Source organism: Podarcis bocagei (assembly GCF_964188305.1).
Source record: "Podarcis bocagei genome assembly, chromosome: 8".
NCBI classification, from domain to species: domain Eukaryota; kingdom Metazoa; phylum Chordata; class Lepidosauria; order Squamata; family Lacertidae; genus Podarcis; species Podarcis bocagei.
The window spans coordinates 39,671,896-39,693,633 of record NC_138133.1 but is presented as its reverse complement, the minus strand read 5'-3'; the positions used below and the strand labels follow the sequence as shown (position 1 = coordinate 39,693,633).

Sequence of the window (21,738 nt, the reverse complement as noted above, 5' to 3'; positions counted from 1 at the left end):
CAGCAGCTTAGAAACCCAGGCCTAGAGATGCCCGGGAAATGAGCTCCCCTCCCATCATCAGAGACTTGTTCATAGGCGATAACATTTAATGCAGTTAAGCACAATGTGTCTATTTGTTCGCAGAGTCAGCCCCCACCTTCTCTCTGGAGGAGGAAGAAGGGGAGGGAGGTTTTCACTCTTTCTTTCTGAAACTACTCAAATTTGGAAAACAACCATCAACTATAAATGATAGAAGCTTAAATGTGTTGGGGAGGGGGTTCTTTTCAGAATATAGCTGAAATCCTATAACCATTTATCTGGGGGCAAGACCCATTGATCTCAATGGCCTGGTTCACTCATCATGCTAAGCGAGGGCTTAGGAGGTCTTTCAGCATCCTCATTGTGCTGTTGTGTTGTGTTGTGTTGTGTTGTGTTGTGTTGTGCTGTGCTGTGCTGTGCTGTGCTGTGCTGTGCTGTGCTAAGCTAAGCCAGGGTCTGGTCCAAAACTGGGATTGTGGTTTAGGTCTCCTGGACAAACCATGAGCTGTAATCCATCGGACAAATCTTGGTTACAGCTCATGGTTATTCCGGAGAGAGCCATGAGCTTGGGTTTGGACAAAATACTAAGCCAAATCATTGCTTAGCTCAGCAGCAGGACAAGAAGAAAGGAGCAAAGAAAACCACAATCTTCTTTCCAGGAGTCCACACATATTCTTGCATCCCTGCTGCCATGGTTTGGCTTATCGTGATATGCAAACCAAGCCAGTTGACTTACTTCTGAATAGACATGCATAGGTTTGTGCTCTAAGGGGCACAATACAGACCTATTGAGCATCACTGATAGATACTAATGTGTTCCTAAGAGATGTAAATGAGGATGCAAGTGGCTTTTGTTAATCTTAGGTGATTACAAAGGAAAAGGAGAGGCACCTGCTCATGCAGACAGCCCTACTAATGGTCAAGCAGTGTGCCTGATAGCTGGGGACAGAATCAGAAGCACAACCCTATTCCCCAGTAACCATGAATCGACCCCTACACACCAGTAACACAGAGAGATAGATTGATATTGTTCAGGAACTCTTTTTCTTTTCCTGCACGACTTGATAACTTTTTGATTGCAGTGTCATCATTCACTGATCAGTTTGTTTCTCCAATTCCATAAACCATAATCTAACAATACTTTGTCCAGATGTGTGTTGTTAAAAAACCATGACCACATGTATTTATGCTAATGTCTCGATAACAGAGAAAGAAAACAGTGGCTTGGATCTTGAGTTGCTTTTCTTTTCACACAGGTTGCAATTTCTGTCAACTGTCTCCTTCATATGCTCCTCCCCATTAAGAATCGGATCCTACACCATTCCCTGGAACTTCAGATTTTTGGGATGCAAAGTGGTGAGATGGGAAAATCCTTTTCCATACGGGTGAAGTCTGTTTTGCTCTTAGAAGAAAAGTTTGAGTTCAAGTCAGAAAAGTTAATGTCCTTTGCAGCATATCCCTTTGAAAAAGGTATGTGTTTTTACAGCCCTCTAACCAATAACATTTTGTCCTGATTATGGTCTTGCTTCCCATGCAAGGACCAATGGTCAAGGGGAAAGAGTATTGTCAGTATGAGCCATGCAGCCTGTCGGGATTCACAGAATGCTGTGTAAGATAGTAAGTCTGCAGGCTTGAGTTTGCTGGTTGATGCAACAGGCTGATGCAATACTTTCTATGGAAGTGCTGGGTGAGAACGACTCAGCAGTAATGTGCTTGACAGTTGATTGGCTGTCATCAGTTTAAAAGGGAAACCTATCCAGCAGTAAAGGTGGTGGTGTAGAGGAGTGTGGTCAGAGAGAAGGAGTCTTCCTATTTGCTTTAAGGTGCAGCCAGGTACTCTGTCTGACTGTATGAACTGCTTCTGTAGATATTTGTATATATTTAGCTCACAATAAATAATACTGCACTGAAGAACCTGGAACTCTGAGCATTTCTGCTTAAGCACCGCAAGGAATTCGCGACACAGCCTCCTGTAACTGATGAATCCATGTGTTATTGAGTTGATATGAGAGCCAACTATATGGACAAATTTGTCCAGTGACTATTGCACCATCTTAATGATGTATGAATTGTGAATCAGCATGCCTGATTTTTAAGCAAGTACATTCCTGATGGATGGTTTATAGCAATTATGATTAATTTAATGTGAATCTAATTGAGACACACTAAACTCTTTGCAGACTTAGAATAAAATAGCTCCAGTATTCAGTCATGACCCTAGCTCTATCTGCCAGTCATATATTCAGTATCGATTCAAGTCATTTGAGTGGTAAAAGGATCCATTTTACACCTCATCCATCACTAACAGCTTCCAAACCACCAACTCCTTTTAGTAGTTATACTTACAAAATAAAACTCTGACAAGTCTAATAAAGATATAATCAATTGGCTATCCTGGAAGCAAAGGATGTTTATATCTTCCAGACAGAGTGATCTTTTATCCGAAACAACAAATATAAAAACAACAGAAGTGACTCACTATTTTTCAAATAATAATTGAAACTGGGAGACTGCAAATAGTATAAATATTACTTTATTGCTTTGTTTACCTATAATGAATTACAAAAACTTCACTAAAAGCAAACTGAAAGAAAGAAAATTGTGGGACTCTGGAGCCTAATGAAAAATAGCCATTTTGGGTTTTCACACAAAACCTCTAACTCAGATACTTGTGTCAATAAATTCATTGCCCAAACTTTCCTTAGCTAAAGCAAAGCTTTGTTATCCTTCTTTTTCCCAAATGAAACTCTGAACAACAAAGTCTGTTCTTTCTGAAAGGACTTGGTTATTAAATAGATCACACAAACATTCCAGCCAAAGTCATTTGACTTTGCTTCCATGTGGCTGTGCCCCAGCCCCATAAAAAGGACAAAGGTAGCACAGAATGAGGAAGCAGTGTTGGGGGAAAGAGTGGGGACCAGTTGGGCTTAGCTGTACAAACCTTGCCTTCCTCTCTTGACAGGAGTGGAGGAAATTCCTGCTTCCTTGGCCAGGGCTAGTTCTACCATTAGGCAGAGTTAGGTGGCTACCCCTGGCATATGCTAGTGGTTGGGGAATGCTGGTGAGGGGTTTCCATACCCTCCAACTTTTTGAGAGGGCAAATCGGGACGCACACACACCCCTCCTGCACTATGCCACCACCACAGCCCTACTGCTGCCTTATCTTTGCCAGCTCATGCCCTAGCAACCTGAGGCCCCCTTAGAGCATGCACTATATGGCAGCCACATAGGGACATTCTGGGTGAGCATCTCAGTGCCAACAGCAGGCCTGTCTCTCACTCTCTCTGCCACTGCAGCCTTGGTCTCTATGCCACGGCCTCCATCTCCATGCCACTGCCACTGCTTTCACCATATTTCCAGAGGCCACTGCCACTCTTCTAGAAGCTGGCACTTTTGGAAGTGCAGCAGCAGTGATGGAAGAGAAATTGGGATATCTGGGATTGCGATTGGAAGCCAGGGCAGTTTCTGTCAATCCAGAATGTCCCACTCAAAATGGGATACTTGTCTGGTATAGGTTTCCTGTATTCACACCCGAAGCTAGTCTGCTATGTACCATTACCATTGGTGAAACAAGATTCTGCATGCCCCGTTGGCTTCTGATCTTGGACTTGTGGGATATCACCTCAGAAAGCAAAATGTCTTAGATGGATCCTGGCCCTGGAGCAGCTGGCCATCAGAAAGTCCAGGGCAGAATGCATCCCTCAAGCAGTAGAGAGAGCAAGGACTAGGAGCACAAAACCCTAAGCCCACTACTCACCTTCCACAATCCTTTGGGCTGGAGCTCAAGAAAACAACCTGCAACAGAAGGTGCACAACAAATTGTCTCCTGACACTAGACGAAGTGACCTTAAAGAGACATTGACTCTTTCTTCTTCTTCTTTTTCTTTTTCTTGGGACTGCGATGAAGGGGAGAATCGAGTAACACCTGAGCAGCATTTATTCAGAGTCTGGTGTTTTATCAGATGCACGAGATTTCATATCACACCTGAAATATTCAGTGTCTCTCACATGACAGCTAGCACTTAAGAGTGTCGGACCCAGGTTAAAATCCCATCTCAGCCATGAAACTCACTGTGTAGCCTTGGGCCAGTCATTGCTTCTCAGCCTAACCTACCTCACAGGGTTGTTGTGGGGATTAAATGAGGAGGGGGAGCCATGTACCTTGAGCTCCTTGGAAAAATGGGTGGAATATAAATGAAACAAACAAACAAATAATAATAAATATTATGTTGTTCTGGACTTCTTAAACAATAAAAGACTTCTGTTTTCCCATGCTGATTGTTTGGCTTCCTATTTCTCCTCTCGCACCCTCCTTTACAAATTAAGCCCGCCATGTTGTCAACTGGCTGCAGTCCCATTATAAATGCTTATTGGCACGCATCAAGTTCTTAGCTTGCCCCCTGACTGATTTGTATTATACTGATTGATTTGTACCATCCACCCAGGACCTGCAGTGATGTTTCCCGTCATCCCATTATTGGGCTTGGCCTGCTAGATGATGATGCATGAAAAAGGCTTCTGGAGACTGTGATGGGATTTGGCCGACAAGTAAAAATACACTTACCACCCCAGGCATTTAAATGAGTAAGACTGCCAGGTTTGGTATTTAGTATTTGTATATTGTTGTTCTTATTGATAGTTTTAATTAAAGGATTGTTTTAAAAATTGTTATGTATATGTTGTTGCCAGTGATAGACTTGTGCTATTCTGTAGTAATCCAAACATCCAGAGAATTACTTTTGGTTAGCTAGACATTTAATTTTCGCAATTTACTAAGAATTGCTTGTCTACCTGCAAGTAATCTGATATGGGCACATGTCAAATAAATATTTGGGGTGAAACCAGTCATCCTTCCAGATGAAGTGTATATTGAGCAATTGCCCTGATTTCTTTTCACAAAATATGTACAGGGGTTATATATCACCAATATGTTGTTATCACACATTTTCCACTGTAGTTGTCCATCGCTTTTTTAATCTCAAAAGCTCTGTTTTTATGTAGATTTGTTATGCAATAGTGGTATTTAGTCATTGTATCTCTGGTTCAGCTGGGGGAGGGGGCTTATACAGGTGTAGCCCTGCTGAGCTGGTAACTTGCTGGTTGAGCTGGAGAACTTCCACATCCTAATTTGCTTATTCCAACAGATCTGGGATTAGGGTTGCACCTTTTACTATCTTTGTTTTTGGAATTGTTTTATGGCTGTGGTATAAATGCTATTAATAAATAGAAATAATACTGCTTAGAAATGTAAAAAAGAGAGCAGAAATAAACAATATTTAGTACAGTTATATATTATTTCTCTACTAGAAAATACATCACAAATATAATCTGTCAGAAATTAATTTTGCTTTTAGTAAAAAAATTCCCCATTACAGACTTCTTTATTAAATTCCAAGAGATAAAATATGCAACACCATGAAGTGGTAAAAAACAATCAGAAAAATGAAAGTGTTATCTATGAGAGGTTAAAATAAACCTTTTCAAACGAGAGGTTACCAGTTGACATTGTGTATATGAAACAGAACGTACTGAAATGCTGTCCCTGGAAAACTCTTTCATGAATCATAATTGAGGTGTTTGGTTTTAACAGATGACAAATACATCCTTTTGTGTGTTTTATTCCATCTGTGTACAGGTTAGGAAGGTGGGCAAGCTATTTTCTTTTGTGCAGCTCCCATTCATTTCAAAGGGGCCTTGCAGGAGACCTCAGTGGATAGTGTCCAACCATGTCATGGTGTTGGGATCAGCTAAGACTAGCTAGGGATCAATTAAATCTATCTTAGCCCTGACACCTGGTTTTGGTGCCAAGACTCAAACGATATTCCACCATGTAGCTAATCTTGCTTTTGCTGATATTGTTTCAAGCCTTATTTCTTGCCAAAACAATTCCTGGCTCTCTTTCTTTTTTTAAAAAAAAGAATAAAAATCATAGCAGCAGCTATGAAACTGGCCTGCTGTTTCATGTTTTCCTCTGAAAACACAGAAAGAGGCCAGGTTAGATTATTTCCACATGATTTCAGTATTCCATTCAGAAGGTCACTGCGATCTTCAGACCTGTTCTGTTGGCAGCAAAATGGAAGTGGTTCATGCCAGCTAAGCAGCTTTAAAAACATTTCCATTACTTCCCATGGTATTCCCAGGGCTTCTATTTCCAGTTGTCAAAGATACATTGCTTCCCACTTGTCTGGCAAAAGACATTATGGAAAGATCTGCATCAAGTTTTCATTTGCTGTCTCATAAGACTGTAGCCAACCTGCTCCTTTCCTCTCAGTACTCACCAGTGACTCCCTAAGTCTGCCTACTCCACAAATAAATCACTAATGTCTTTGGAAACCCAGTAAAACTTGTGGATTTTCTTTATTTGTAGAAAATCCACAAGTTTTACTGGGCTTCAGGGAAAGTTATCTAACTGCAGTCTCCTTGATCTGATGGAGGCAAATTGGAAATGCCCGTTACATGGACCACAGTCATTTGGAAAGATACCCATTGGATAAATTGGAAATCAGCCTTGGCTGAAGACTCTCAGTAATAGATACAACAGGGTTCCAATTTGCTGCAAAAGCATATCTGATTCTTGAGTTAGCTGAATATTGATGCTTAGTTATTAATTATTAACTCATTATGGGAATGAAATAATGTCAAAGGCCCTTTCTAATGCCTTTTTAATAAAATAAAAAGATAAGCAGTACATAATAATTTGGGATGGCAGAGAAAGCCTTCTTAAAGTGTCATATTCTCAGAATGTGTAATGCCTCACAAAGGGGGAGATCTGCTTAGCCTCCTCCCTCACTTTTTTTCTTCAGCTGAAGCTCTCCTGTTTCGGCAAACACTTCATTTGTCACACACATGCTTTTTATGCGATACATCTTTGTTTCAGAATATTCTTCATTTTTATGCTGTGGTTTTATTTCTTTGAGGGAAAATGTTCTGTTGGAACCACCCAGACTGATGCAAGGACATTGGCAAACATGTTCCCTAACTAAATACAGGCGACTCCCTACTTACACAGGGATTATGTCCCGGGCCCCGTGTGCACAAGTGAAATATGCATAATTGGGAGGCACCCTGAAATGTCCTTACGCCTCATGAGACCCTCCCTTCCCAGAGCCCAAGGAGGACATCCTCTTCAGGCTCTGAGGATGGTCTTCTCATGATACGGAGGTGCAGTAGGACTTTGTTGAGGCTGCTCATCTGACGTAAAGGAAAACTTCCTCAAGTCAGCTAAGCAACTCAACAAACCCCAACTGAGGTGACCCTCTCTGCAGCCCAAAGAGGATGTCCTACAATGCCATAAGTGATTAATGCATAACTTCACCAATGCCACAAACTATAAGCTGTTCTTTGTTACGTTAAAAAAAATTGAAATTTGTGTAAAGGTCATAATTTGTATTTTTTGAAAGGATTCTCTATCCTTTATCAAAGTTACAATGGAAGGCTAGAGAAATATGACATTTTGTCTGGACTTCAGTTTGAAAAAGCTTTATACACCTTTGCCAACCAAAAGAATAGTAACTGGCAAACCTGGAACATTGGATTGAAGAATCAAAAAGGAAATTTCACGCAGTGACAACAATGCTCCAAATAGCTGAATTCATACCACTAAAACAGGCACATCCAACTCTCAGGAGACTGTGAACTACTCACATTATAAAAATACTAGCTGTGATCTACCCATTGTTATTGACAGGCAATGTTGTTGAGCTTTTTAGGAGAGCCAAGGCTATTGAGCTCTTATTTTGGGGGGAGGGGAGGATACGTCACACAATCTACCACAATCTACCATAGACGTTCTGCGATCTGCCAGTAGATCACGATCTACCTGTTGGACATGCCTGCACTAAAAGACTGGAAAGATCCATGATACAGGCCTTAGTATGTGCCTCAGCAATGTCACAGGCTCCATTTTAGAAAAAGCAAAAAAAAAAAAAAAAAGGAGGCATTGGCTTAAAATCGTAAAATAAACTGTTTATGGGGAAAGCTTAGTATGTCAAACCATCTTCCAAAATATATATAATTTCACCTCACCTTCTTTTGTGGGACCTTTCTGAGAAATGCCACCAACCCTATCCAAATTTTCAATGTTTCTTCTGTATTTCTAAAGTTGTTGCCACCTGAATCAAACCCTCAGAATTCAAAATCACTTTTGCTTTGTATGAAATACTATGATGATTAGAGCTCAGCCAAAATTTCTCTGGAGACATTTTTTTGGGGGGAGAAAGATGATGATGATGATTTTCTAAACCCCTCTCTTAAAAAAATCTGAAAGCCACCATGAAGCATTTTCTGTAAATACTCTTTGTGTGTTTGGTGGCCAACATTCCCCCACCCCACAATGCCCTAGTGCAAGGTCAAAGGCAATGTGGACTGCCAACGCAGTGACTTTTCCAGTCATTTGTAGTAGGGAGGGAGAAGAATCATGGGGCTGGTGGAGAAAAAGGCTGCTGCCATTGCCAAATGGTGGTCCCACCTCCAAGTGAGAGTTGAATAACTGCTCTGAATGATCCTCCTCCAATTCCTCTGCCCATAAATCGAGTGGAGAATACATCATACGGACAACTGTGGGAAATACAAGGATATCACAGTACTTGGATTAAAACAACCAAATAATGTAGAGCAATGAAGAGCTATGCTATCTGGTGAAATTGGCACGATTTTTGCCTGAGGCACACTGTAACTGGAATGAGCGGAAGCAAACCACATTCTTCTATAAGTGATGTTTTTGGATTATGTAGAAACCTGCCTTAGTTAATAGGATTTCACTAGATGATCTCAAGGCCCCATCCATCCTACAATATTGAAATTGTTCAACTGATATCTGCAGAATTAGAATGCTTGATTGTGGAAGGGAACAAACCAGGTTTCTTTATCCATATGAGAATGTATAGATCCTATAGATCCAAGAAACATAACAACCACTTCAAAACTTCTGGCATACTTAAAGTTTCCTTTACTTTGCCCCATACTTTCTTTTGTTCTCTTTAACATATGACCACACAACAGGAAGTCTCCCCAGGCCTGTATATAAAAGATTTATGAGGCTATTCATTCAAATCACATCTGCAAGTTCCACCTTTGAACTAGACTACAGATCATCAATTTCTTTAGTGAAAAAAAAGATAAACCCTACCTTCCAGCTTCTTTTTTAAAACAACCAAGGGATCTCATCATTTATGATACTGTATTTCAAAGTTGAAAAATACAGGGAGGAAAAGTGGGAAGATCATAGATATGTCTGTTTTGCCACATGTCCACCCTTTGTAAACCACACTTGGGATGAAAACACACACACACGCACACACACACACACAGCACTCGATTACTACAAGCATGAACTGAATTAACTAAAAAAATTAACTATCACAAAATACAGTGATTGTCACAAAAGTAACTGACTTTCAGAAACTATTAGACAAACTAATGGAAGGTAGTTCTATCACCATCTATTATCCATGATAATTGAATGGAACTTTCATATTAAGAAAAACAAAATAATGCATCTTTATGCATCTTTTTGAAATACTCCTTAAAATCAGGTCACAGGCAATAGCTGTTGCCATCATGCCCTGCTGATAAGCTTTCCCAAAGTGTCTAGAAGACCATTGTTCACTTGATGAACCTTTGTTCTGACAAAACATGAACTTTCTTCCAACAAATTCATGTTTTATGCTATAATAGGAAGAATATTATTGATGAAGAAAACCTGATTGCCAATCCCATAGCATCCAACACAAACAAAATAGAAGCCTCATGCAGAATAAAGTGCATTTAGTGTTATTTCTAAGGAGAGACTTCTAAGAATGGAAATCGGACATTTGCGGTACACCTATGTGACTTACACGTATTTCAAAATCAAACATGCCATTTAATTTTAAAAGTAAAATCAAAATCATATTTTAAAACACTTGTATTTTTCAAATATGCTATAATACATAGCTGTTTCGTACTTTCTTTCCTTTCCTCAGGCATGCAAGAAAAATAAGAGGGAGAGGAGACAACAAATGAGAGCAGCTATTCAAGATCAGGCATCAGCACCAGAATCCCAGCTGACATCTTACTTCCCTCCCTCCCAAGCCCTACACCAATATACACCACATGGGGGGGTAGGGGGATTTTAAAATATGAACCAAATACTAAAATCTTTTAAAGTAAAACCCTGTTTCCATTTTCCTCCACTATTAGCTACCACCTTGTGATTAATACGCCCCCACAGTGGAAGGACATGTGGATCCAGAATTGGCCCCCACAGTCACTTACAGACTCACTGTTAAAACCATGCTTATGGAAGACAATCTTACTCTGCTATGAGTGATCGCCAAAGAAGAATACATTCATGCTTCCTTCCTCTTTCCCAAACAAATAAGTATTCCAGCTCGATTCCACTGTCATTGTTTCTGGGGCAAAGGCACCGTGTGGCCCATTTGTGGAGTGTAATTTAACAATGCTGCTTACAAATCGAACTTTCCCCATTTGTGGTTTTCAAAACAGCGATTTTCCTTCATTATATATCACTGCAGTTTCAGTACAAGCTTCCTTTCCGCCCACCCCTGGGAATATTTACTGACCAGCAGGAAATTACACAAAAACATTACACAAAAATATGTATGTACACAACACATGCAGCTAATGACTTAGGTAATGGATACTCAGGCTACACTGTGCCTTTCAGCCATTTCAAATGCAGCATCTCTGTACAGCAAACCTGTGGGGTGCTGTTCCAAAAGAAGGCGGTTCATAATATAAAGTGGTCTGCATTTGGTAGGCCAGTTTGGTAGATCAGTATTACAGGCAAGCAGCACTGGGAAATTCTGCAGTGACAGGGCCAAGGACTCCCCAAGAGCATAGTCCTTGTTCATTTCAGTGATGGTTCGTTGGAGAAGTTACAATACACATATATTAGAACTCTTTCTGTCACACACAGGCACAAATACACTCTGAGCAGTCACTGCATTGGCTCCCATTTTTCCACTTTAGCACACCAGAAGTATGCAAAACATATCTAGGGGGGGGGGAAATTAAGTCATTTTGTTTGTTTGAGACAGTCCCTTCACATTACCAAGAGGCCTGGAGCCTGGAGCTGCCCTGATGAGCTGAGTGCTATATGGGATCATATATCAGTTATGCCATAGAAACACATAAGAAGAGCCTGCTGGGCTCAGACTAAAAGGTCTATCCAGTCCAGCATTCTGTTCTCACACTGCTCAACCAGATGCCCAGAGGAAGCCCACAAGCAGGAGACAAGTACAACAGCATTCCCGTCGATGCTCAGAGTGAATGCTGTAAAGCTGAAGCAAAAATAAAAGCTACTTTCAAATTTCATTCCAGTGTTCTATTTGTCCCATGTTTCAATGTGCTTACTCTGTGGAAAGAGAAGCTACAATTATTGGTATTTTCTCATCAAGGTGAATATTTTAGCGATCACCATATCAAGGACATGCATTACAAACCCTTTCTTGTTTGAAGAATGGCACGCAACACTGTCTCCCTAGCTTCACTGAACTCTCAATTTCCTACCATCAGCGGTGTTGAATGTATTATCAGAGACCAGCCATTTTGCTGGTTTCTCTCAAATCTTCACTGAAAGGAAATTCTTTGTGTTAAACCCTGATCCTTGAACAAGGCACTGGAAGTCAGCCGAGCAGTTTGAAGAGTGAAGATTCACTTTGGCAATGTCTTTAAAAAAGAAAGAAAAAAGAACCACCTCATTTTGCATATGTTTGATACTAGGATGGCAGGAGAGAGAGAGGGAGAAACAGCCTGGTATGAACGAAAGTGATGATCCAAGGTTTCACTGACACATCAGTGCACATTAATACACTTTGCCATTTCCTTTAGCATGTGACAGTCTACCTAGCCAGAGGACAGCCTGGGAAAGAGAAAGAGGGCTGCCAGTCCCTCTTCTAATCCAGGACAAGTGACAGCCAAGTTACGCTCAGTGAAACTGCAACATATCAACAGCTCTATCAGGCTAGAGGCACATTTTGACATAATAATGAACGGCTGGGAATGAGCTACTTTTATCTAGGTCAGAATGAGAGATCACAGAATGTTGCAAGATGTTAGTGGAGGACAGGAAGGGTGGGGGGAGAGGACATCACAGCAAAGCATTCAGGATCACCGGGAGAATTTCCTAACAGTGTGAGGAGACAAACTCATTAAATCTCTTGACATCAGCTAATTTTTTGTCACCCAAATGAAAGGCAATTACTCATCTGGCATTTCAACACTGTGGCACCAAACTCCGATTCTGGTTCAAACAAAGAAGATGAAACATATTTCATAGCAACTTCATTTGTAAGGAAATGCTAGACAGAAAAGGAGTAAGAAACGGGCGTCTCTGATAGCTAGAGCTTGGTACACACATCCACAGACATTTACAATAGGCATGCTTCTGCAGAGAATGTGAAGCAAGAGATCAGGAGAATACATTCCATTTTAAAGGCAGGGAGAGGGAGAACTGCCTGCTACTTGGATAGGGGGTAGAATAGTGTGGAAGAGAGTGGCTGCCTTTAAATATATATATTTTCAGTGCAATTCAAGGAATGATGGAACTGGTTTTCTATACATGAAAATGCAAACAGATTTTGGAAATGGATTAAATATCATTCATCATTAAAGGGAATTTGACACACAGGTGGAAAATAAACCTATGAAATGAGAAAGCATAAGGTCATCCCAGCATTCTTTACAAATTAATTGTAGTAAAGCCACAATCCTAAACAAATTTACTTACAAGTGAGCCTGCAATCCTAATCCCACTTCTCTGGCCATAAACCCCACTGAATTCAATAACACTTACTTCTGATTAGACATGTTGGGATTGTCTAAAAGGCCTGTTCCCCCTAACAAAAATCCTGCCTATGCCCATGGCTGTTAGTCACCACTGTGATTTATTATTTAGATTATTTATTTATTATTTAGAAAGTGCCTAGTATGTGCTTGGGGCTATTTAGAAATTAAAAAACGATTTTAAAACCAACCTAGTCCCTGCTTCCTCTAGTTGGCAATCTGAAAGGTAAGCCCCGTTATATCAGCAAACTTACTCCAGAAGTCAAAAGTAAGGGGCCCTGAGAAATCAGGGTAGTGTTGCACATGTTCCCACTCCTTGAGCAAGTATTTATCTCTGTGATTTAAGAACTGGGGTGTTAAAATATTCTCTTGAATCTGTTCCAGCTGATGAAAGTGGCATTTACTCTCTGCCTGCCACATGAAGATGCTACCACAGCCATCTCGACCCTTAAATCTGGCATTAAAAAGTAAACATTTTAGGAAAAGGAGGAATCGGCCTTAGGCTGCAATTTTACACTGAAGTCATTGTGTTAAAAGTCTGTGGAACTATTCTCCAGTTTGTAGGATATAGATAAAACTGTGATATACATCCTATTAACGACATCATTAACAACGAATGGATAAATAAATACATTTCAATGAGAAGGGCATCAAATATTGTAACGCAACACCATACATTTTCTCCATTGTTTCCAACAGAGAGCTGGAACTTAATTCAAAGCCCACAAGTTATACTATGTCCCTGTGAACACCCGATGCACGCTACACACGTCCACACTCCCAAGCAGGTTCATTGAAACTGTTGCATGTAGATTGTGTGGAAAGAACTTGTGGAGAGAGAAGAAAGGTGACTCTAATTTATTTGTGTACCTGCATTGGTCGAATACCTATTAGCACAGCAAAGGAATAGGAAACCCTTCAACTCTCATCAGCCCCAGCTAACATGGGAAGTGGTCAGGGATGGTGGGAGTTGTATTCCAGCAACATCTGATTCCCCATCCCTGAGAAAAGCAAAACCAAGATGGGCATTGTTGGCACAGCCCCAGTTACTGCTTAATCTGCGCATGGTTTTCCCCATCTATATGTCCCTTATTTTTCAGGCAACTGATTCTGCACACCCAACTTGGTTTCAAGATGCTGAGATGAAGAAGATTTTGTGCAGATGTAATCCAGATAAAACAACAGAAGATGCCCATGTCAGAAAGACAATCACAGAAATGGGCTCTGTATGTATATTTATCATTACTTCTGACTATGAATTATTTACTCACAGCACAGTAACAGTAGGAACCGCTATCCTGAAATTACCTTACAGACTCAGATTCCTTACTGCCGAGGAATGGAAGAAACACATGAAATAGTATTAATATGCTTCCATGTCAGTTTGGGTCTTGGTCTCTTTGCTAAGGATGCCAATAGGATGCCAAGATTGTGCCAGTGTGTGTGTGTGTGATCTGCTTTCTGTCACTTCAGTGATGTCAGGCAATCATAAAACACAGTTTAACTGGCTGGTTAGGTTGACTTTATGGCTTCTCAGCACCGCTGGGGTAGTTAAAAGCAGACATAACATGTCAGTAAATCCAGCCCATGGGAGATCACTGCTGCCAAACGCCAAGTCTGCTTTGCAATACAAACAGTTGTTCATTGAAAACTAGGGCTGAGCCCAACCTCCTCCCAACACTGGCCACCAAATAACCAGCAGATGGCAGTGACACTTGGCAACTCCCTGCCCGGCTGGCATTCATGCCAATAGCCAAGGAATGTAAGGCCCTGATCCTATTACCATCCTCTGAGCTATAGTCAGTCCCCATCTGGAAACAAATGCAAAGATTCACACAGCTTTATTTTCAAAGGCAGCAAAAGTAATTATGAGGGGGCTTTTTCTCATTGTTGTTGTTGTTTAGGAAGGAAAAGGGAGGGTGGGGGAAGCTTACCAGACCAAATATCTCATTTCCTTTAAAATAATCTCTCTCTCTGTAAGTGTAACAGACTGTACAGACATTTTACAAGAATAAACCAGCTTTTTGGATTCTTATCTACAAATTGAAGAGCCTGGGGATCCTTAGTGCAAACTACCGCTGACCCGCAGCTTCTAAATCGGTAAACTTTGGATAGCCTAAGCGGTCCATTAGAGTCAAACAGATGTCCTCGATCTGCTTAATTTCCTCGCGAGGCATCTCATGTCGCCAAGCCTGGATGCTGGCCGGGGAGACCTCTCCTTCGTAAGGAAGGTAGAAAAGGTTGGTGGATGTGGCAAATAGGATTTGGTTTAAGCTAGCGGGAGACAGAGGGATGCCCAGAAAAGCATAGATGGATTCGGCCACCTTCTGGGGGAAGTTGACTAGGTCTTCGAACTTGAGCAGCCGGTAATTCTCCGGCAGCAAATCCCCATTGAGTCTCAGGGCTGCCGCCGTGTTTGCCAGCCACAAATGGGACATCACAGAGACAGCGTTTGAATTTGAATCGGAGAGTTCCTCCCTCAGCGATTCGTATTCAAAAGCATAGCCTGCATTTAAACTACACTTCTCTTTCCTGCCCTCTGCTTTAAACAGCATCGCTAAGCGCTGGGGAACCTTTCTCAAGGAGTAAAGGCTCGGCTGGCTTTTATGCAGTACTGAGTAGATCCATGCCCGGGGGTCTCGTACTACATAGAGCGCTCTCAAGGAAGGGCCTATGATTTCTTGAAAGAAAGGCAGCTTTAATGTCCAGCTCCCACTGCTCAGGCTAAGCACAGGGCGTGCATTGGGATAAGAGGCTATGTGTCTCCTGAGCTCCCTAATGTAATCAGCATCTTTCTCTGAACTCCCTCTCAATCGGCTTCTTTGCTCCGCTATGGATTCTCTTTTTCTGGGCCGCCGCTTTTTGTCCTGTCTGGCAGCAGGATGCTGCGCGGACTTACTTCTGCTGGTTTCATGTAAATGGATATTCTGAAGGTGGAGTTTTGTGTCTTTGACTAGGGAATGCAGCCAGCCCTGGAACAGCCGGAAACGGCCGCTCCGAACATCAGACGCCTTCCACTCGCAGGCATCGACAAAGGAGTCGATCTCAAACTCGGCTTCGGGGACGTCAAGGTAGCCTGAAGGGATCCTGATGTATAGGAAGTCACTGCTGTTGAAGAACAGCTGCTTCAGGATTTCTGCACCTGAGCTGGGCAGGGAGGTAATGACCACATCAGGCAAACTCACAGGGTGTGCCTGGTCCTTCCCTGTGCTGCGCTCAGCACTCATTGCATCGCTGCTCCACTTTCCGCAGATGGGCTGAGTGCAAGAGCTCCACACATCAACCAGCTCGACAAACCACAACGTGATGACCAGGATGAGGATCCAACGCAAGAGTCTGCTGAAGGAAATGTAAAAGTGCCACTGGAAGGCCAGCAAAGCCAAGCTAATCCCTAAGATCAACCCTGCAACGACATTCACTTTAAATCCAAAGGGGAAAGCGATCCTGTTGCTGGGTGCCTCTTTTGCTACAGTTTCGGTGCCCAGGCCAAACCTCGTCACCTTTCCCTGAGTGGCTACCTTGGCATAGCCACCAAAGCCTAAATAGCTGAACCTTGTCCTCAGATTTAGATAGTCTGTAACGACAGAGAGAACTGTTTCTGTGTTGTTGACATTGAGAGAAATCTGATAACCTGATTGGGCATCGTCAACAAACCTACAGCTAGAAATATTGACATACGGCCCATAGAAAATGTAGGCAATCCTTGCTACGGTGGTCTTTGCAGAGAAAGTGACGTTTACAAACTGAGTCCAGCGCTTTTTGAATTCAGCCGCCTGCTCTGCTTCTTGTATCCTAGCGACAGGGCTATTCCCATGATGGTCGAACCAAAACATTTTATAGTGGGCATCCCAGACGTCCATCATGGCTCCATTATATTTGCTCATAAATTTATATTGTACGTATTTAAAGTCAATGTCAAGGTTATGAAAAAAGGCACTGATGGAGTCAATGGGAGAGTCCTCCTCTTTCTCCACATGGTCCACCACTAGCAACATTTGAGGATTCAGCAGGAGCAGAGAACGGTACACACTTTTCAGCTTCATTGCTGATGAGTAGGCAGGCGCTGCCTCACCGCTCACAAACATCATCTCCTCATGCTGAGAGGATGTAATGATCTCACCAGCAGCTTCCCCAACTTCATCCCCAGTCCACTTAAGCCACTGTGTGCATTCCCCAAGCTGACCCTCCCAAGGCTGATTGCACTGGCTTGTGGGAGATGGAGCGAACACCAGGACGTTATTCAGGTGGCTCAGCTTGGGTCCATAGAGGGCCTCGGAGACAAACACCTGCCCATTAGGAGCAAAGGTAAAAGAGTTCTGATCTGGATGTTCATGGCCTGGGTTGAAGCTTCGCCACCCATCAATCCAAGAATAGGGCTGAAAATGGACTATGTCATAGACAGCACGGCCACCCAGCTTCCCAGATTTAAAAGAAACAAAGGTATTTGTCTGAGCGTTTGGCAAACCTGCTCCGTACGTGACTACCCCCCAGTTAGGGAACACATGCATTTTAGGAGTGCCGTAATCAGGTGGAGGGTGGGGAGTTAACCCCGGGTCGTACCATATGTACTCGGTGTGAAGCGTGCTCCACCTCTGGGCAGTGGAGGGCACCATTGGACCATCCTTTGGGCGGTGCTTTCTAATTTGTTGTGCAAGCCAATTGCCTACCCCACTCTTCAGCACAAACTTATCCAGGAAAACCAGCTGGCTTTCGGGGCCGTAAAACCAATTGTAATTTGAATCGGCTATGCCGACAGTCCTCTGAAAGCCCGGCAGAAGGGTAGCATAGTAAAACCAAAAGTGCATTTTGAGCCAGTGGTTTTCGAGGTTGTTAATCCCAAAGTGGCGCTGCGCCAGAAATATATACTGAGTGATCGATTTGGCGGTGTAGCTACCGTAAGCCACGCCTTCGTCCAAAGAGCCATCGACAATGTGGTTGAGCAAAAACATGGTTTTCTCCATCACGTCCACCACGGCATGTTTCCAGGCATTTGCTTGGGACTCTAGGCCCCCTCCAGTGACCAGGGCCCCAATGAGCAATGCCAGCATGTTAGTGGCCTGGTGGTTATGAAGAAGCTGCTTGCCCCAGGAACGGACTTTGGAATACTCGTACATTTCCTCAGTCACAGCCCATATCTTGGCAAAGTATTTTTGCCTTCTGACATCATCCAATGAGGCATATAAAAAATCAAAAGCGGTGGCAAAGCCGGTTAAGGAGTGGCCCAGAGGAACTTCGTCACCTGGGGCATTCTCCACCAGCCAGTCTTTGTATCCAGCCATTCTGTCCATATATTCTAGCACAAAATCAAAGGCAGCTTTATCTTCCGGGCACAGGAGGCAGTAAAAGGCTAAAGGAGGGAGATTGTTCCCATATATCTCATTCCACTTGGCAGCGAAATCAGCATGCTTGGGGGGAGGGAGGTAGTATGATGGACTGGACAGCATCACTGACACCGCATTTCTGAGGGCTCTGAAGAGGTGGAGATGGCTGGTGTGAGATTTCTGTCTCAGCGCTGGGAGCTCTTCAGCACTAAAATATAAGCTTGGGTGAAGCACAGCCTTTTTCATCTTCTGACTAGTCCTGAAATCATCTAGCCTCTGTTTCTCATACGGATCCACATCCTCTGTAAAAGTCACCCAGTCAGAGTAATTGCTTACAGACTCTTCAAAAGTGGAGGCTGCCAACATCACTAAGGCTAGAAATAAGGAATGTCCTGTAAACATTAGAGCCATGATCCATTAGGCAGTTTCCTCCCTTCGGGCATACACCTCTTTCGAAAAAACAAAACCACTGTTCAGATTTCAAACATGAATCAGACTCGCCAGCGTGGGAAAAATACACTTGAAAGCTTTTTACGCAAACCCAGGCGGCAGTAGCGGAGGGGACCTTGTGCTACCAGGTACACACTGTTCTGAGCTGAAGCGATCAGTTGACATTGCACTGGAAAAACGCTGGCGTGCAGGCGCTTAGACTAGAAACCCTTTGGCTACGCTGAAAAGTGTTTTTCCCCCAGAGGGCTAAAAACAATGAAACCTTTCACTAGCTTCCATGTACATCAGACTAACAAGTAAATTTAATGATAGAAAGGATGTCTATTGAACCATGAAGAAAAACACATCCAGGGTGTTACTCGTGGAAATGTTCTTATTTAGTTTTGTTTTTTTAAAAAAAATTCATTGATTTCTTCTGTTGTGATAGGATGGCACTGATAACAATACATGTACAGCAAACGAGGAAACAAATGTAATTTAGTGCCAAAGATATGAACTAATGAGTTCAAGTTGCCCTCTTCTGTCCCATTCTCTCCTAGTTCACACACATCCACAGAAGTTTGTCCTTTATTTTGGTGGGGAAGGGATACTCAGCAAAATGTCTCCATTGGCCAATTTTGGCAGAGCTGCCATCCTTCTCACACTTGCTAACCTCCAGTTGTGAAAACTCTGTTGGGTTTGATGATCGTCTAACAGACTCGCTGCTTTCATGTCGCCTTTCATTATCTTCAGGTCCTCATCAGTCTGCGAAGCCAGACCCTGTCTCTGAGTTTCAATTAGTTCTATTGCCTCATCACAAAGCCAAATTAAAAATACGAAATGGGATGCACAGATAGCTGGCTCTGGAATCTGTTCGCTTTGCATGTTGATCTCCTCTGTTAAAACAAACAGACAAACATGTGTCCCTCAAAATGTAGAGAAAAGTGTTTATATGATAGCCAACTACTGGTTTTGTTTTTTAAAGATCATCTCACTGTAAATAGTTTTTCTACATATTCATGTCAGAAGTAATATGATGTTAACTTTTTAACTGTTTTTAAAATCTACTTTTTAATATATTTTACTTCTAACTGAATAACTGTTCAGTATTCAGAAAATCTCATAAATTGATGTAATGCTTCATTTAGTAAAGCACTATTTTACTAGTTAAGCAAAATAGCCTTCCTTCAAAAGCACAATCTGGACTGCTGTTTGCCTGTCATCTTCAAACATAACAGAATTAACAAAAGTTGTTGTTGTTGTTTTAACACCAAGCTGTTCTACAATTAAGACACCCATTCATGTCTCTGTACACTGCAACCTGCAACACAAACGGCTTTTTCTTTTTCAAAGGCAAGCTTTACAATTAAAAAAACCCCGCAATGCAATCGTTGTGCATAACTGTGTACATTTTGCATTTGTGCCCCCACCCTATCTTCACCTGTGACTTACTAATCGAGACAGTCCCTTGCAACAGTCCCTTGCAAGTCACCAGAGGGCGCTATGAGCCAATTAGTATACCCCCCAAATAAATGTCTCCGGGCTGAAGAAGTTAGAACAAGTTTTTCTTTGCCAACAGCTGCAAATATTTAAAAGTCATCGCCAACAGGAGGTCGGCCGTACAGAACCAAACAAAGAGAAAAAGACCTCATGCTCTCCCTTTACATTGTTTAACAAACGTTTTTAAGAAAGACGTACCTTAAAAAGCAGCCTACTTTGGGGGTCGGGGGTCGTATCCCATCAGCAATGATGCCAGTATATCAAGAGGAAACAGGAGTAGAACTATCCGGTTGCCACATCGCTCCTTTCTCTTCTTCTCCCCTCCTCTTCTAGCTGGATTTGCATTCGCCCGGTTTCGTTTTAAGTAGCGAAGCCTGAACTTCAGCTGCCCATCGAAAGGCTCTGTCCCCAGACCTGGGTACCGCCTGTCATTTCTCCCGTTCCCATCCTTTGCTCTCTCTCCCTCTCCGAGAAAGAAAAAAAGTGCAATGATGCTGCTACTACATCTGAGTTCGAACTTCCATCAAGACAGCTCCGAAACGACTTTCCAAATGGGGAAGAAGGCAGCCAGTGTCAATCAATAAAAAAAGTGGTCCTGCAGGCAGAGCAAGGGATTGTTCTCTTCCCTTTTCTCGAGGAATCGACACCAGCCGCCTGGAGCCGTCTTCCAGATGCAACTCCTGCAAAGAACTTGACTCCCGCCGCGGCGATCCGCGGACGCGGGATGCCGCTCGACCCCCAGGGCAGACTCCGCCGGAGGCTTCTCCGGCTGGGACTCAGCCGCCTTCCTTCCCGCTCCGGCTGCTGGCTGGCGGCGGCACCGGCGTCTGGCTCCCTCGCTCAGCTCCGCCGCTGCGGTCGGCAGTTCAGGCAGCCGAGAAGGCAGCAAGAGCCGAGGCGGCGGCGGCGGCGGCGGCAGCAAATCTCTCAAGCCAGGCGGAGCGAGGGCGGGTCTTGCCGCTGCCTTCGCCAGAGCAGGAATGTGCTCATTTTCAGCTCGGCTTTGTAACGCCTGCTGGGCGCCCCCGTCCCACTGAGCATGTGCAGAGGCCGCGCACACATGCTCCGCGCCAGACGGTGAAGCCGCTGCCCTTAGCCTGCCCTGAGCTCAGCTCCTGCAAGCTCAGGAGAGGAAAGGAAGGTGGCTGGGGGCAAGACATTGGAAATGGGGGTGGGGGGAGGTGGGATCAGAGGTGTTAGGAGGGTGAGAAAAGGTGCGAGCGAGCGAGTCAAGAGGGGTTCTTGGTTTAATCTGAAACCCCTTCCCGAATGTTTATGCAGGCTGAGATTTAACAGCCTCTCTAGGATTAAGTGGAAATACAGTGTTTAGGAAATTCAGAGGTGTCCTATCGCCAAATCTTCATCGTCAGCATCATCCTAACCAAGAAGCAAAAGTTGCTGTGTTGGTCCATATGGGGAAGGAGAGCAATGCAAAAGCCACATTTCAACAATACAGTGGTACCTCGGGTTACATACACTTTAGGTTACATACACTTCAGGTTACAGACTGTGCTAACCCATAAATAGAGCTTCAGGTTAAGAACTTTGCTTCAGGATGAGAACAGAAATCGTGCTCCGGCGGTGCGGCAACAGCAGGAGGCCCCATTAGCTAAAGTGGTGCTTCAGGTTAAGAACAGTTTCAGGTTAAGTACGGACCTCCGGAACGAATTAAGTACTTAACCCA

At 43.1% G+C, this 21,738-nt stretch overlaps 1 protein-coding gene across 1 annotated transcript; it reads right to left on the bottom strand.

Annotated features, from left to right (window-relative positions):
• Window positions 1-14,629: 14,629 nt before the first annotated feature.
• DSEL (dermatan sulfate epimerase like) lies at window positions 14,630-21,051 on the bottom strand. Its single transcript, XM_081205928.1, has 2 exons — window positions 20,253-21,051; window positions 14,630-19,450 (listed from the first exon to the last, which is right to left on the bottom strand). The coding sequence occupies exon 2, from the start codon at window positions 18,534-18,536 to the stop codon at window positions 14,877-14,879; it is 3,660 nt and encodes a 1,219-aa protein (XP_081062054.1). The 5' UTR covers window positions 18,537-19,450; window positions 20,253-21,051; the 3' UTR covers window positions 14,630-14,876.
• Between the last annotated feature and the right edge of the window lie 687 nt (window positions 21,052-21,738).

Coding starts and splice junctions, on each gene's coding strand:
- DSEL (XM_081205928.1), bottom strand. CDS start 18,536: ATGGCTCTAATGTTTACAGGACATTCCTTATTTCTAGCCTTAGTGATG.